Consider the following 16,346-nt stretch of genomic DNA (forward strand, 5'->3'; position numbering starts at 1 on the left):
AGCTCCCCTACAGAAGAACAGAGAGGCCTGCAATCACTCTGTTATGCTTTATTAGCCATTTTCAGCTGGAGGTGTTTTGGATTCTGCAGGTCCGGGAGGCTGGTAAGTCCAAACCTGCAGCTCTGGCGGGGGCACCTGCCTTCTGTGAAGTGGTGGAGTACCTGAGTCATGCGCCCAGGGTGCCCCCTCTATAATCCGGCCCCATGCCTTTCATATGCTCAGGACTTGCATGTACCTTGGAGCTTGCGGGTTACTGCTTCTTGTGCCTTGCAGTTGCCTCCCGGTTTTCTCCATCTTGTCCTGTCTGTGTTTTCTGCATTATGAATATTAATGTGATTATATGGATATTTACACTTTTGTATCTATAAGTACGGAGTAAAGAAGTGAGAAATAAATGATGGGGGGTGGGATAACAATCCCAGCGACGTACAGAGGGGACCCTCAGCTCGGATTCTGGCGCCTGGAGCTGAATTAAGTTGTTAATTACCTTTATATTTTCCTTCCCCGCTGAGATTCTCTTTCTTAGTAACTAAGGCGATTAATCTTTAATCCTTCTTATGTTTGGGCACTAAAGCCCCAGAAAGCTTGTCTCTGTCACTCTCTCCCATAAACAGGCAGAAGTCCACAATACTCGAGGTGCTGCATGCTCAGTACCAAGAACAGGGGTCCCTTACACCCCTCCAGGCTGCGTTCACACAATGCGTTTGCCTGATGTTTTGAATGCATTGAGCTAAATGCTTCATCACGTGTAAATATATTTTCTTAGTAATGCTGTGGTCTATATAACGCTTATACAGGTTGTGTGTGGTTCTGACATCACTGCTACCTCTCTGTATACAGCACATACAGAGACCAGGGGTGACAGGGGGCACAGCATTGGTCCAGGGTGCCAAAGAGGGGTAAGTACAACTGCTTTCTGATTTTTACAACATCCCCACTTCACTGGTAAAAAATATACAAGCCTGGACAACCCCTTTAATCATGGCCATGTATGTACTGTATATGTATATATACACATGTATAAGTACATAAAAACTAAATCAAAACCAAGCTCAGTGTTGTGCATTGAGTGCAGAATTATGAGCTAATGTGTGATACCAGCACTTACTGTAAATCCGATAACTCTCACATGACGTCTTTGATTGGTCGATTCTCTTTCATCTTCTTCTATTGGGAGGATTTGTCCACTTCTTCCAGCCAGAACTTGGCTCTGAGGATTTAGAAACACAGAAAAGTTATGGTTCTTATTTTGTCATCATCTCCTCCACTTTCTTATGACAAATTTAATAGTGTTCTGTTGTTCCCCTGAAGATCACAATATTGCCCCTACAGTGGCAAAAGTCACAGCACCTGTCTCCAGAAGTCACAGTGCTGTCCCCAGTAGTCATAGTGTTTTCACCGGTAGAAACAGGGCTTCCCCTAGTAGTCACAGGACTGCCCATAAGTAGTCACAGGACTGCCCATAAGTAGTCACAGTGCTGCCCACAAGTAGTCATCGTGCTGCCCACAAGAAATGACAGTGCTGCCCCCAGTAGTTGCAGAACTGACCCCAGGAAGTCACAGGGCTGTCCCTAGTAGTCACAAGGCTGCCCACAGTAGCCAGTACTGCCATTAGTGGAAGTGCTGCCTACTGCCATAGTGCCACCCTCAGGCCTCAGTAGCCACAGTGTTGCCCCCAGTAGTCACAGGACTGCCCCATGTACCAATGCTGCCACCGATAGCCAGTGCTGCCCTTAGCCCCTGTAGTCACAATGTTGTCCTCAGTAGCCATAGTGTTGCCCCCAGTAGTCACAGGACTGCCCCATATACCAATGCTGCAACCAATAGCCAGTGCTGCCCTTAGCCCCAGTAGTCACAGTGCTGCCCTCAATAGCCACAGTGTTTTCCCCAAGTTACATAGTTTATATAGTTGAAAAAAGACACATGTCCATCAAGTTCAACCTAGGAAGGGAAAGGATTGGATGAGGAAGGGATTTTGAGATGTTGAAAAGTGTTTTGAAATTTTTAAAAAGTTGTCACTGCCCCCAGTAGCCAGTGCTGCCCCCCCCCCCCCCCCGGCCGGCCTCCCTCCCTACTCAGTTGGCCTCCCCAGGCCCTGTATCCACAGTGCTTAGTGGCAAATACGGAACTGGGGGCATTAAGGGTATAATACTGGGCAGTAATGGGATACATGGCATGGCTTTAAACTGGAAAATTTTCCCTCCTAAGTCAGGAGGAACATCATCAGAGAGTAAAACATTTTTGTTTCCCTATAATATATTCATATTTTCTTATGAATGCAGTGACAATCTACATATATAAATCCATACGGCTCACCCAGTTACTTACAATAGGTTGTGGGACAGAAGAGACAGACAGCGCTGGCCCTTTAAGAAGCCAAACCTACAGCACTGAATAGAGCTGAAGCTACCGTGACAATAACATATCCACGCTGGGGGAGCTCTTCCACATCAAGGTGTCTTCTCCCATAATATAATACGACCCCCGTCTATCCGCCTGTGTGTGCAGCCGCAGTCATTGCTCCTTTAACTTAGTCAGGATAGTTAGCCAGAAACTTCTGAGATTCATTTCCTGCTACTGGTGTTGCTGCGTGGCAGAGGAACCAAAGATAGAACGAGGGAAAAACAGGAGAAATACAGGAAAACGGAGGAATAAATCTCCTATAATGCTCCAGTGCGCAGGAGGACCACAGCAGCCTCCACACAGTAACCTGAGCCCAGGACTAATGACCACAGCCGGTAAGGACGGATTATATTCCCAAACCTTCCAGACTGTGCCCCACAGGCCCGACATGTCACACACTCTTACACTAGTCATGGGACGTGTAATCATGTAAAATATATAGGTGGTGAGGATGTAGGTATGAGATAGATAGAGATAGACAGAGAGAGACTTGTGATACCATGGACTCGTATAATCCCCGCACCCTATGTCTCCCATCATCCTGTTATCCATGACCCCGACCCATCTCACACAGTCCCATGTGCTTTGGCAATGTTAATTTGTATCTGGCCCTGATTTGATTTGATAGAAGATAGAGGGATGTACAGATAGATACATGATGGGTATATAGATAGAAGATGAATAGATAGATATGATAGAAGGATGATGGATAGATACAAAAAATATGAGATAGATACATACATTTGAGATAGATAGACGGTAGCTGGATAGATAGATAGATAGACAGATAGATAGATATCAGATAGATAGATAGATAGATATCAGATAGATAGATAGATAGATAGATAGATAGGAGATAGATAGATGGATATGAGATAGATAGATAGATAGATAGATAGATAGATAGATAGATATGAGATAGATGATAGATAGATAGATAGATAGATAGATAGATAGATAGATAGATAGATAGATAGGAGATAGATAGATAGATATGAGATAGATAGATAGATAGATAGATATGAGATAGATGATAGATAGATAGATAGATAGATAGATAGATAGATAGGAGATAGATAGATAGATAGATAGATATGAGATAGATAGATAGATAGGAGATAGATAGATAGATAGATAGATAGATAGATATGAGATAGATGATAGATGATAGATAGATAGATAGATAGATAGATAGATAGATAGATAGATAGATAGATATGAGATAGATGATAGATAGATAGATAGATAGATAGATAGGAGATAGATAGATAGATAGATAGATATGAGATAGATAGATAGATAGATATGAGATAGATAGATAGATATGAGATAGATAGATAGATAGATATGAGATAGATGATAGATAGATAGATAGATAGATAGATAGATAGATAGATAGATAGATAGATAGATAGATATGAGATAGATATGAGATAGATGATAGATAGATAGATAGATAGATAGATAGATAGATAGATAGGAGATAGATAGATAGATATGAGATAGATAGATAGATAGATATGAGATAGATGATAGATAGATAGATAGATAGATAGATAGATAGATAGATAGATAGATAGATAGATAGATAGATAGATAGGAGATAGATAGATAGATAGATAGATATGAGATAGATAGATAGATAGGAGATAGATAGATAGATAGATATGAGATAGATGATAGATGATAGATAGATAGATAGATAGATAGATAGATAGATAGATAGATAGATAGATAGATAGATAGATAGATAGATATGAGATAGATGATAGATAGATAGATAGATAGATAGATAGATAGATAGGAGATAGATAGATAGATAGATAGATAGATATGAGATAGATAGATAGATAGATAGATATGAGATAGATAGATAGATATGAGATAGATAGATAGATAGATATGAGATAGATGATAGATAGATAGATAGATAGATAGATAGATAGATAGATAGATAGATAGATAGATATGAGATAGATGATAGATAGATAGATAGATAGATAGATAGATAGATAGATAGATAGATATGAGATAGATAGATAGATAGATAGATATGAGATAGATAGATAGATAGATAGATAGATAGATAGATAGATAGATAGATAGATAGATAGATAGATAGAGGGTTTTTATTTGCAAACTGCTACGTTTCAGCTTCAGTTTCAGTTTTTTCAGCTTCGGACTAAGCTGAAACATAGCAGTTTGGGAATAAAATTTATTCCACTAATTTGGAGCGCCGCCTACTTTCTTCTTTTTTTTTAGATAGATAGAAAAGATTTGGGACGCCTGATGTGCTTCCTCCCTGACCTCTTATTATTCAACAAATTGGCAAATGGCGTCCGTTAATGTAAACTTTTAGGTTGTACCCTCAGACTGTACTTACTCTTACACAGCTTTTTTTTTTGCAACAGATATTGTGACATTTTTGTGACATCTGCAGTATAAAGCTTTTTGTGATACATTCATCTTAAAATTGCAGATGTTTGTCGCCACCTGATGTACTTTGTATTTTGATCACAAAATAAACTACAATTTTACTCCATTACAAAGCAGCAAACAAGCCCCAAACTACCCTCCACACATTAATGTCTCTTCTTATTATAAAAAATATGAATATTATCAAGGACCAGGATGTGCAAATGAAAGTTTTTAAACTTTTCTTAACACCATGCCTACATTGAAAAAAAAAAAAATAATGAAAAACTTTTGTCACATGATTCACATCGTCCATGTGATGTTAGTAATAATTTTTTTCACATTTTCAACTCAGGAATGTTCTTGATGACTCATTACTGCTATTACAGCAAACATGAGATATTTTTTACGGTGCGGGGAATGGGACTGCATATGCTTTAGGATGTGGGTTCACATCTAATTTTTGTATAGACACAGGCTATACAAACTCCCGACGTATACGCTGAGTGCACACATTGGTATATACTGGCAGACGGAGGTATAGTATAGTAAATGTTTCTTCAACTGAAAAAGACAGGATTGAAAGATGCAGCAAGCTAAGACTCTCCATCCTGCTCACTCCTGCAGAGTGGCGTATGCGCTCAGCGAGGGCAATAGAAGATCCCCTCTTATTGTGGTCCCCATTTCTCTGCTCCCCTTTCCCTTTAATTGGTCCCCATTTCTCTGCTCTACTTTCTTATTGTACTCCCCCTCTCTGCTCCCCTTTTTTATTGTACTCCCCCTCTCTGCTCTTCTTTCTAATTGTGCCCCTTATCTTTTCCCCTCTTATCGTAAACCCCCTTTCTGCTCCACTTCTTATTATGGACCCCACTTCTGCTTCCACATCTTAGTGTGCCCCCTTCTCTGCCCCCTTCTTACTGTGCATCTTTATCTGTGCCTCCCCTTTATTGTGTCCCCTTCTCTGCTCCCCGTATTATGGCCCCTCTTTTGTTGCATAATAATCAAACACTGCCAATAGATCCAGAAGAATGAGGAGAGATTAGTCACCTTTGGATTTTGCAGTCAGGAGATCATTGGAGACTTTAGAAAGAGCTGTAACAGTGGAATACATAGGGCCACATTTATCACTTGTTTTTTCTGTTGTTTTTGCGCCTTTTCGTTTAGGCGCACAGTTTTTGCGCCCGTTTTGCGATTAAACGTCAAATTAGCCGCGCAGCTAAAATAACCACCTTTCCCTCATCTATCGTTCAATTCCAGATGTTTTGCTGCGCCTAATGATATTCATCACGTGCGACTTTTGCATTTAGGCGCAAAAACGGGCGCAAAAACACTCCAGCTCGAAGGTGGCGTTATCTGAGAAGAAAGCACTGAGCCCCTTTGCAGTAGAGCTCATTTCTAGCAGCAGAGCTCAGCCAGACACTGGAACATATAATAGATACATTAGATACATTACAGACAGGAGCTGCAGACTCTATTTACAGTTCATCACCTTCTATTTACAAAATATTCTGCAAAACCTGAGCTCACAGCAAGAGCAAGAGAACTTTGCACAAGTTTGCAGAAGCTTGCAGATACGACATACAAGTGTCCCCCATGTAATTCTGCACAGTATCTGAGGGGGATATTGTGCAGAATTACAGGGGTGCAGCAGGAGACCAGCACTGGGGGATCCCCTCCAGGAGAAGCCACTGCTGAGGAGGTCACTGGGTGCTGGGTGTCACACACCTGGGTGCTGCTGTGAGTGTTATCTTCATTCTGGGCTGTGGGAGAAGCAGAGAGGAGCTTGTAGCAGGATCACATGTAAGTGCCTGAATCTAACATTGCGCCTTAACTGTGTTAAAGTACAGTGATTAATAAGAGGCAGAAAATATACTTATCACAGATGGTTGTAGCTTGTGATAATTCTGGCAAAACAGTGCGCCCGAATTTAGGCGTAACTACTACACTTAGGCGCACAAAAGTGATAAATGTGGCCCATAGAGCGGAAACCAGATTGTAGGGGATCGAGGAGGGAGTTAGCAGAGAGGTAGCGGGTTAGTCGCTCCAGGCGTTCCAGGAGTTTGGAGATGAGGGGAGATTAGAGACTGGTCGGTAGTTAGCAGCATTGGGTGGGTCTAGCGAAGTTTTTTTTCAGTAATGGGGTAACAACAGCATGCTTGAAAAAAGAGGGAGAGAGGTTGAAGATTTCAGTGAAGGGAAACGTGACTGCTGGGGAGAGAGACTGTACCAGATGTGAGGGGATGGGGTCACTGATGCAGGTAGTGGGACGAGCAGAGGAAAGGAGCCTGGACACTTCTTCCTCTGTGACTGGCACAAAGGAAGAGTGTGAACAAGATAAGGTACCATGGGGAAGGGGGTTAGAGGATTTTATCTTTAAAGTAGGAGGCCAGATCTTCAGCCCCAAGGTCTGTGACAGGTGGCTGCACCTTTGGTGTTAGTAAGGAGTGAAGCGTATGAAAGAGTCTTTTGGGATTGTTAAAGAGAGAGGATATTAGATTAGTGCAATAGACCTGTTTAGGAAGGTGAAGGGCAGAGTTATAGGTTTTGAGCATAAATTTGAAGTGTATAAAGTCGGCAGAAGTGCACGATTTTCTCCACAGACGTTCGGCACTCCCGGAGTGGTTGTTGGTGCATCGAGGGTGATTGGTTATTAGTGATTATCAGTATGACAATGGGGCCCTCGGATCAGTAAACATTGTGCTCCCCTTGTTTATAACCATGAACATTGATGGGGATAATGTAAAACTTTTAATTACCCAAATCTTTCAGTTTCCAATTTGTTGGACCTCCTTACAATCTGTCCTATACTAAGTGTTCCCCCAAAAGGATATTTTAATTAATTAGGATATTAATATATTTTTAAAATTCTCTCTCTAGACTGTGATTGGCCTCTGCGATCCCCTGATGGATGTTGTGCGTTTTGAAGCCTGACGCCTATGACATCAGGATATCAATGTCCTTCTCTAAATACCAGTTCTTCTTCCTGGGCTTCCTGAACCTCTGCCTCATTAAACACCTCGCCCAGAGCCAGAACCATACGCTGATATTCTCCAAGGACAACCACTTCCGCAACTGCAGCTGCTCCGTCGACATCCAGAGCTGTGACTATAATTTGGCCAACCTGATGTGCAACTGTAAAAACATCAACCCTCCGAAAAACAAGACGAGCTACAATGGTGACCTGACCATCTGGTTCTCCGACACCTCCACTCTGGGAAAGTTGGTGAACTTTACCTTTGTCCATAACTTAAAACTATCACTATGTGGAGCATCTACTCTCCCCACAGAATATCTGGCCATCTTGGGGCTCAGGTTTCTCCGTGTCCAAGCGGAGAGCATCCAAGAACAAAGCCTGACAATAACCCAATGCAACGCCAAGGATAGACTGTGCCAAGTGCCTACCGAGCCTCCATTCCACATCTCCTACCTGGATACGTCGCTGTTTAATGGACTACCCTTGTTAAAGTCCTACAGTGTGGAGAATGTTTCAAGCATAAAGGAACAGTTTCCGAATCTGCCATATTCCAGCTGGATTTCTGCAACAAATAAGAGCTACATTGTAACGTTAATATACTGACCATTAGATGGGGACTGAACTGCAGGTTTCCGTTCCAGCCCAGTCTAAGACAGCATTTAAGACGACTATATTGGGTATAAAATTCCCAGTTACTAGACCTTTATGTGTCTGTGTCATGTAGAGGTGAGAAGGGAGTGAATGAAGTTGTTCTTGGAGTATGTCTGTGTTATTCTAATAATTTTTTATAATAAACTTGATAGAGGTGATGAGGTTGCGTCTTCTTCATTTTTTCTCTTAAATGATCAGTAACTTTTCAACAAGCGTCATATAAATCAGTAACAGGGACTTATGGACTTACAGCTCATGGGCTTACTCAGGGGTGCACCAGCCATGAAGTGAGTTGAGCCTCTTGCCTCAGGCGGCACCATCTGCAAAAAGAAGGAGGGGCAGCATAATGGGCACAGTTAACTGCTACAAAGCAAGACCTAACACTTAGTGTCTTTTCATACCTGATATCAGCATTGGTATGAGATGCAGCATGGAGAACCCACCTACTAAATAAATAACCTGATATATAACAATTGGATGGGGCTGATGCGGCGCCGTTCTATGGTTCGCCTCAGGCAGCAGAGAGTTTAGGTCCTACACCGTGCTTCCACTTTATCATGTCAACTAAATTTACTATAAATTATCTATAAAGTACCTGAAAAATAACTCCACCCCTATCATGGGATTACAAAACCACATTTGGGAAGAAGATTTGCCTCAATGACAGGTTGTGTCACATACTAGAAGGTTTGTCAATGATTACAGTATTGATCAGACACAGGTAGAAGTGGCATCTAGTAACTCACAGCTGATGATCTGCTCAACTGATTACAGAACTAAATGATGAAGATGCAGAACTGTATGCTGGATGACTTCAGTTCGGTCAAGATCAGGGGTAGCGGACCTACTGGACCACCGGGGGTGATGATGTAAGCCGACACCTGGGACCGGAGTCTAAGTGGTACCTGGTTTTCACCAGAGCCCACTGCAAAACAGGTTGGACTTACTGAGGTGCGGTACCAGCAGGTCATTCCACAGACGCCACTTTGTCCACGGTGGCGGCCAAGGTGAAGTACAGAATCGTAAGGAAAACTCGTGGTCGGGGAAAGGCATGAGGTCGGGGATGAGACAGGCAGCACGGGATCAGAGTTGGGAAGGTAGCAGAAGGTCAGGACGGGCAGCACTGGAGTGAAGCGAGGAACAGAATCGAGTTCACAACGGGAAATCAGGATAATCGCATGGGGCATCAGGAAGGCTTTCTCTAAGGAATAGAAGCACAAAGATCCGGCAGGGGACGTAGGAAGGGGCTGGGAATCTATCAGAGAAGGCGGCTCTGGTCCCCATTGACTTGAATGGGGAGTGAAAAACGTGAGTGAAATGGAAAAGTAGAGCAGACAAGTTGTCCTTATCCACAGGAACAATGGATGCTGATACAACTCAGACACCACGAAGAATGGCCGAGCTTGAACGGGTCCTGAAAGAGCCCATATATGGCCAGTAAAAATAAAATAATGTCTGAATATACCTGTAGGTAATACTTTCTCTGTATGCCATCATTGCCATCAGAGAAAATAACTGAAAACGCTGGTGTGAATGAGCCCCAAGTGATAGACTACTAGAATTCACCTCTGTGTTGCAGTGACATACCGTCTCCCGCTAGAGGCCGCTGTTATCTTCCTGTTTATGTCTCCGGCCATTCTTCGTGTCAGCCGCTAGGTGCCGCCCGTGCGCCTCCTCCTATAGTGCGCCTCCTCCTGCAGTGCGCTCCTCCGGCCGGCGCGGGTCGCTGTGGTGATCGCTGTGAGCTCCGTGTCGTCGCGCTGCAGGCGGCGGGTCCCGGTGCTGTGTGCTGGGCCGCTCGGTGTCCGCCATGTTCCGGAAGGTGCGGAGGGTGAACGTGAGGAAGCGCAATGATTCTGAGGAGGAAGAGCGGGAGCACGAGGAGCCGGCGGCGGCGGGGGAGCAGCCGGACATGGCCCCCGCAGAGGCGCCCGGCCTCCCGCAGCATGACGGCGGCCTCCGGGCCAGGAGAGCGCCCCGGGAGCCCGGAGCCAAGGCCGCAACCCTGCTCAGCTTCCAGGAGGACGAGGACGGTGAGTGCTCACAGTATAACCGCATCAAAACCGCAGAGGCCTGGAGATGTGCAGAGACAGGGACCTGTTCACAATCACAGGAGACGCATGGACCATGTCTGATACACCTGATAGAGGCTGATATCAGGTGCTGGGACCACACAATCATATGCTCCCTGCCGGCCGAGCACACCTACTGCTGCCCCATTCATTACTGGGGAAGCGCTGAGAACTGCTGAGCACAGCGCCCTGGTAACTCCAGAACTCTCATAGACTTTGGGATATAGACTGGAAATACCTGAGCACTCTCACAGTATTGAATGTGGAGTGGAAGTAGGTGGACTCGACCTGCTGCTTCACAGGTTAGTCCATAGGGACCCCTTTTTACCCTGATCCTGGGAGTCCCATCACTGATAAGATTGTTGGATTGGGGATAACAATCAGTACAACCCCTTTACTATCCTCACGACAGGCCTTCAGTGGTTGGGGAATTGGGTTTCCTTCCCGCATAATGGATGGAGCGACAGGCCCAGAATACTCATTGTAGCTCCCACTAGAGACAGGCGGGCGCTGTGCCCTGACACTGCCGTAGTGAGGGACGGCACCACTTGGCAGAGCACAGGTTTGGATAATAGGACCCCCCTTTCTGCTGATTGATTAGGGTCATGGCTGTTTGACCCCTCACTTCAACAATGATCTCCACAATGTAGAGGGTAACATTAAGACTTAGGCCGCCCCCTTAACATGTTATATGGTGATCATACAGTGGCACAACCCCCAGCATGTCTGGCAGCTATAAGGCTGGATTGACACAACTGTAGGGGCGGGGGGCGTATATAAGGCCAAAAGCTTGTGGCCGTACATGCGTCCCCCATAGGCCTGCAACGGGAGCATGGAGAGATACGGTGCGGCACTGTAACACTCCATACACGGGGAAAAGTTAGGACATGTCCTATCTTTCCCCGTGCTACGGCGCCATACAACATGCATCACAATGGAGGGGGGGGGGGTCACCACACCTCCTCTCCATCGCAGCGAATGCATAGCCTGGCGGGTGTACGTTTGTGTGAATGTAGCCTAACTATCAATATCACGACACTGTGACCAGAGCCCCGCACAGCACTGCACCATCTGGGAGCTGGAGGGATTCTTTACTGTCACTGCACTGACTGTGGTTTCTGTCTTCTCTCCCGGTAGAGATGGAAGTCTTCAAAGTAAAGAAATCCAATCACAGCAAGAAGATAGTGAAACAGCTGAAAAAAGAATATAAGGAAGACCTGGAAAAAGTCCGGCCCAGATTTGAGGGGATCCCCGGATTTGATGGTAAGAAGGAGAAGACGTTGCTGGAATAACTGAATACATTGGATGTGAGACTAGTCCCTTGCATGGTGTGACTGTGACCCCAGGCACTGCAGGGGCTGGGATACACCACACATAATCCGCCCACAGTCCTGGTATCTATCATCTAACTCTGTTACTGTATGTCATATTTTTACGTGTTATGTGCAGCAGGCGAGCAGCTGCCGTGCAGGATTGTCGCCCCCAAAGAGAACAACCAGGAGGAGGCGACCGCGGGCAGTGACCTGGGCGAGGAGGAGATGGAAGTGGAAAGTGAGAAAGAAGACGAGAAACCCAAAGCCGGATCCTTCGCCAACTCTCTGTCCTCCCTGAATGTCTTACGTCCAGGTACTAAATAGCAGCACAAATACAACACTACAGCCATTGTTCAGCCATCTGTGCAAGTCATGACACTTTCTTCTGGCATGAAGTTCTTGCTTCATGTTCTGTCCTAGACCCTAAGAGCATGACTGTCTCCTGGAATAGACCTTCTCCATATCCCTGTATCACTCCTCCATGGCTTGTTCTCTAGTTTGTATTTTCATGTAGCAAAGATGTTCGGTAATGAGGATTGCATCTTCAGGATATGCATAGACCATATGTCACAGACAAGGGTCTCTGAAATCTAGGAGGCTGAACAGAGAGCAGCCGTGTTACATAGACCCACATGATGGATATTATTTGGCCATTCGGATACATGAGACCAGATACAGAACTGTACAAACCTCATACTATTCTACCATGTTCTCATCTATGTCATATCCTTGTTTGTAACCTCAAGGAGAGATTCCGGATGCAGCTTTTATCCATGCGGCTCGCAAGAAAAGGCAAATGGCTCGTGAGCTAGGAGACATCCCACCAATTGATGTGGAGGGTGGGAAAAGCCGCCTGGTCCGCGAGGATGAGAACGATGCCAGTGATGACGACGACGATGATGAAAAGCGCCGTATAATCTTCTCGGTCCGAGAGAAATCGCAAAGGCAGAAGATCGCTGAGGAAATTGGTAGGTTATAGGGCCTTCAAGGGAAATTGTGCTCTTTTAGTTTCCAACTACGTTGCAACTTGGTGCTGAGTGATATTAAAGGGGTTATCCGATAATAAGAAATTTTGATGTTAAAAGACATTTACCACCAGGATAAAAGGCTGTATGCAATTGAGCCTGAGGGGCTCCATGCTCCATTAGCGCCTATCAAGCCTGGAGCCCCTCATACTCATTTGCATACAATCCTTCATCCTGGTGATAGATGCCCTTTAAGTAGAATAATAGGGTCACCCAAGTGGCTCCGTGGCCTGTGCACTTTTCCATTTCAATGGAGGTTCTTGTCCTTGCATACAGTAATAACTGCATGACCCCCTGATCTGCCTGACACAGGACATTCAAAGGTCTAGAGTTTTGCTTGAGGTTGGGTCACTTGACCTGCTGCTCATAAAGACATAAGAGAAAGTTTACCAGGGTATGTACAGTCAGGGTGACACTTAGGGTCTTGTACTTATCCGGGTAAAGTGGCCAACTCCTTTAAGACCACCAGAAACTCAGCTGATTGGGTGATAATATTTACTTATTTTCAGGCTGATAGCCCTCTACATACATCATTAACAAAGCTATGTATTACTGTTACGACAAGGGGTTAAAGCAGATCTCCCATATATTGGTGACCATACTGTTTATCTGACATGCAGCAAATGATGGCAGTACCATGGCTTGGCAACTAGCGGCGGACAGAGCTGTATATTTCCCAGCTATGGAAGCTGCATTTTTTCTTAGGCTTTGGTTCTGCCATTAGCTAATGTTGGATCTCAACCGATCTGCCTAAGAATAGGTAATCAACTTCAAAATTCTGGAGAACTCCTCCTTTAAGGAGAAGTAGCAGTTTCAGATGAATACATTTAGCGATTTTACAAAATCCGTGTCTTGTATTTGTTCTGGGATCAGTCATTATGTAAAGGGTTATATTTATATCTTGTCTCATTACTTCTTGTGTGTCCTCGCCAGGTATCGAGGGCAGCGACGACGAAGCTTTGGCAACAGGGGAGCAGGATGAAGAGATCAGCCGCTGGGAACAAGAACAGATCCGGAAAGGAATTAGCATACCACAGGCATGGATTTATAATCGTCTCTATATCTATGTATCCCCCCTACACATTAGCAGTGCTAAAGATGTCACTGCTGATACCAATGTGAAAATATCTAGCAGAATGCACAAGCTAATCTATTTTCTCATAATCTATTTTCTGTGTTTGAATTCTGGGTGATCTGCTTTATGTACGGTCTGGCATGGTGAATTCTCATCCCGTGTCCAAGACTTTGAGCCCTTTATCATGGCCGGAATCTGCACAATTCCTTTTTGTTGAAGACATATTATCCTATACGAGATTGTAATGGGTCTGTATCTCTGCTTTATCTACAGGTTCAAGCCCCGCAGCCGGCAGAAGCCAATAATTTGTTCTACCCCAGCACCTACCAGGGAATCCCCTATGGTTCAGCCTACAACGTCCCTTATACATACGCCGCCTATGGAGCTGCTGAGACAAAATCTCAGAAAGCAGATAATTCTGTCACTTACAAAACTACCAATAATGAGATGACTCCTGTTACTATTGATTTGGTAAAGAAACAGCTTAAAGACAGGTAGGGCAGACTATCCTTCCATTTTGGGAACTACCTCCGTGTCCCCGACTCATGTTGCATGGGGTCAGGGACGCAGAGATCTTGTATAACAGCAATGAACTGCTTGAAGAAACACGGCCGGAAGCAAGACTTGAGCAAATTGCCTTGGAAAAAACTATTGGGGACTAGTGAAGTGATATTGCCTTATGTGCCCCCAAAAAACTCAGGGCTGACCTTGTGGACAGTTGTATGTGAGAAGGAGAGAGATCACAGAAGGTATACAGGTTATAAGGTTCAATTGTGCATCTCACTGGTTGATTAAGAATAAGGTCGAAGCTATTTCTTGTTTGGTTTGGGGTTTTGAGTTAATACTTTTTAAGAATTGTAAAAAAAAAAGCAAATGCTTTCAATATTACCGGATGCCCCGATTTGGCTCCTGCTGAGACAGCAGCATCCAGGCATAGGTCAAGTGGTGAGCTAGAAGTACATGTTATTAAAGGGGCGCTACCATCCATGTGTTTTTGTTTGCCCTTTTCCTGTGTGTAGAGAATAACAACATTGCTGGGACTCCTACCAATCACAAAAACAGATTGTGAAAGCGCAGGTTCCTGTTATTGGGTTGAACATCCCTACTGTCGCTGCATCCCAAATGGAGATAGTCGAGCGCAGAGATTGTCAGCCATCAGCCGAAAAATGCATCCGTTTCTCTCTTGCTTAATGTGCAGCTTTTCCCCTGTGTGAATGTTTGCTCCGGGTCACTTGTAACTATACTTTGTGCCACCCACAGGCTCAGCGCAATGGAAGACATGCACAAAGCAAATCTAGAACTTTACGAGAAGCACGAGAAAAGCCGGGAAGACTCCAATAATGCAATAATACGATTAGAAGGCTGCTCAGGGGGTAACGGTGAACGGTATCAGTTCTTGCAAGAAATGCGAGGGTATGTCCAAGACTTGCTTGAGTGTTTCCGTGAAAAGGTAAGAATGCAGCCGCTTGTACTGTATGACTAAGCCCAAATAAACTTGTTTTTTTTCCTTTATCCACCCACAATCCATCTTTCCAATGGGTGATGTTGTGGGATGTAGAATTGTAGATTATTCTGTTCCCTTCTATGGAATTTCTTTCATTCTTGTCCTATCCCTAAAAAAAAAAAAGTTGTGTAGTTCCAACTCCTATGGAGGTTTGTGTCTGATGGGATAAGAAGTAGATTCTTGAACCTACATCATCTCCTGTCAGCTGCTGGGGTAGCATTAGAACATCGAACATGAATGCACATTTCTTATTTTAGCCCAATAGAGGATGGGAATAAGTATCACTGCATAATAAAGTGTGGTATTTCTATTTTTACACCAGTTGATTTTTTTACTTTTACTATATCTTCATAGAGAGAATAAAAATATGGGTAAATTCAGACGGCCAGGATCCCAGGAAATCACAGGCCTGGGAGGAGGGGTGAGCGCTCTTCACCCCAACTCCCTCCATAGGCCGAAGATTGGCCGCTCAGCTCTGTGATGGTGCAGTGACACATTGTGTGCTCACCATTCAGTCACCGGGAGCCATAGTAGTCTATGGGGGCCTTGATCTGGTGGCAAATCATGCAACCAGATCACGGCCCACATAGTGGCCCGTCTGAATGATCCTTTAAGATTACAAACAAGGGCATTGCCTTGCATCAATATTAGCTATATGTAGGTTAATGGGCTTGCAATACTGTCATAGGCATGGGAGAACATCCAAAACTTGGGTGTTCCCTTTAGCTTTGACACTTTGATAGTAACGTGATTCCTTACCCTGACATATATCCATATTGAATAGTAGTCTTTAGGCAGATCCAGTCCAGTGTTCTGAAACTTGTGCAAGGTATTACTCATTATGTTTTTTAACTTGCTCCTTCTGAGACGTGTATAGTAAAGTTGCCTGGAAGCAGCGAGTCTTTAGAACGTCA

General features: G+C 44.3%; 2 protein-coding genes and 1 long non-coding RNA gene across 10 annotated transcripts in view; 2 read left to right on the forward strand and 1 right to left on the reverse strand.

The window, feature by feature from the left end:
• EPCIP (exosomal polycystin 1 interacting protein) overlaps positions 1-8,594 on the forward strand; it is a 51,883-nt gene extending 43,289 nt beyond the window's left edge. For 5 of the 7 annotated variants that reach the window (XM_072138618.1, XM_072138619.1, XM_072138616.1 and 2 more), the window contains one exon: positions 7,696-8,594. In XM_072138618.1, the coding sequence (XP_071994719.1) occupies positions 7,727-8,395 (669 nt within the window). In that variant the 5' untranslated portion in view covers positions 7,696-7,726 and the 3' untranslated portion in view covers positions 8,396-8,594. Of the gene's footprint in view, positions 103-2,561; positions 2,739-7,695 lie in introns of those variants that run through there. The other 2 variants (XM_072138621.1, XM_072138617.1) reach the window with 2 other exon arrangements.
• Positions 39-10,470, reverse strand: LOC140119511 (uncharacterized). Its single transcript, XR_011853381.1, has 5 exons — positions 10,031-10,470; positions 8,694-8,763; positions 8,246-8,354; positions 1,109-1,210; positions 39-313 (listed from the first exon to the last, which is right to left on the reverse strand). It is a non-coding gene; the product is annotated as an uncharacterized lncRNA (long non-coding RNA).
• PAXBP1 (PAX3 and PAX7 binding protein 1) overlaps positions 10,140-16,346 on the forward strand; it is a 20,359-nt gene continuing 14,152 nt past the window's right edge. The window contains exons 1-7 of one of the 2 annotated variants that reach the window (XM_072138613.1): positions 10,140-10,476; positions 11,653-11,778; positions 11,968-12,141; positions 12,575-12,796; positions 13,787-13,890; positions 14,202-14,422; positions 15,189-15,378. In XM_072138613.1, coding sequence (XP_071994714.1) covers positions 10,254-10,476; positions 11,653-11,778; positions 11,968-12,141; positions 12,575-12,796; positions 13,787-13,890; positions 14,202-14,422; positions 15,189-15,378 — 1,260 coding nt within the window. In that variant the 5' untranslated portion in view covers positions 10,140-10,253. Of the gene's footprint in view, positions 10,477-11,652; positions 11,779-11,964; positions 12,142-12,574; positions 12,797-13,786; positions 13,891-14,201; positions 14,423-15,188; positions 15,379-16,346 lie in introns of both variants that reach the window. The other variant, XM_072138612.1, reaches the window with a different exon arrangement.

Source organism: Engystomops pustulosus, chromosome 2 (genome assembly GCF_040894005.1).
Source record: "Engystomops pustulosus chromosome 2, aEngPut4.maternal, whole genome shotgun sequence".
NCBI classification, from domain to species: Eukaryota; Metazoa; Chordata; class Amphibia; order Anura; family Leptodactylidae; genus Engystomops; species Engystomops pustulosus.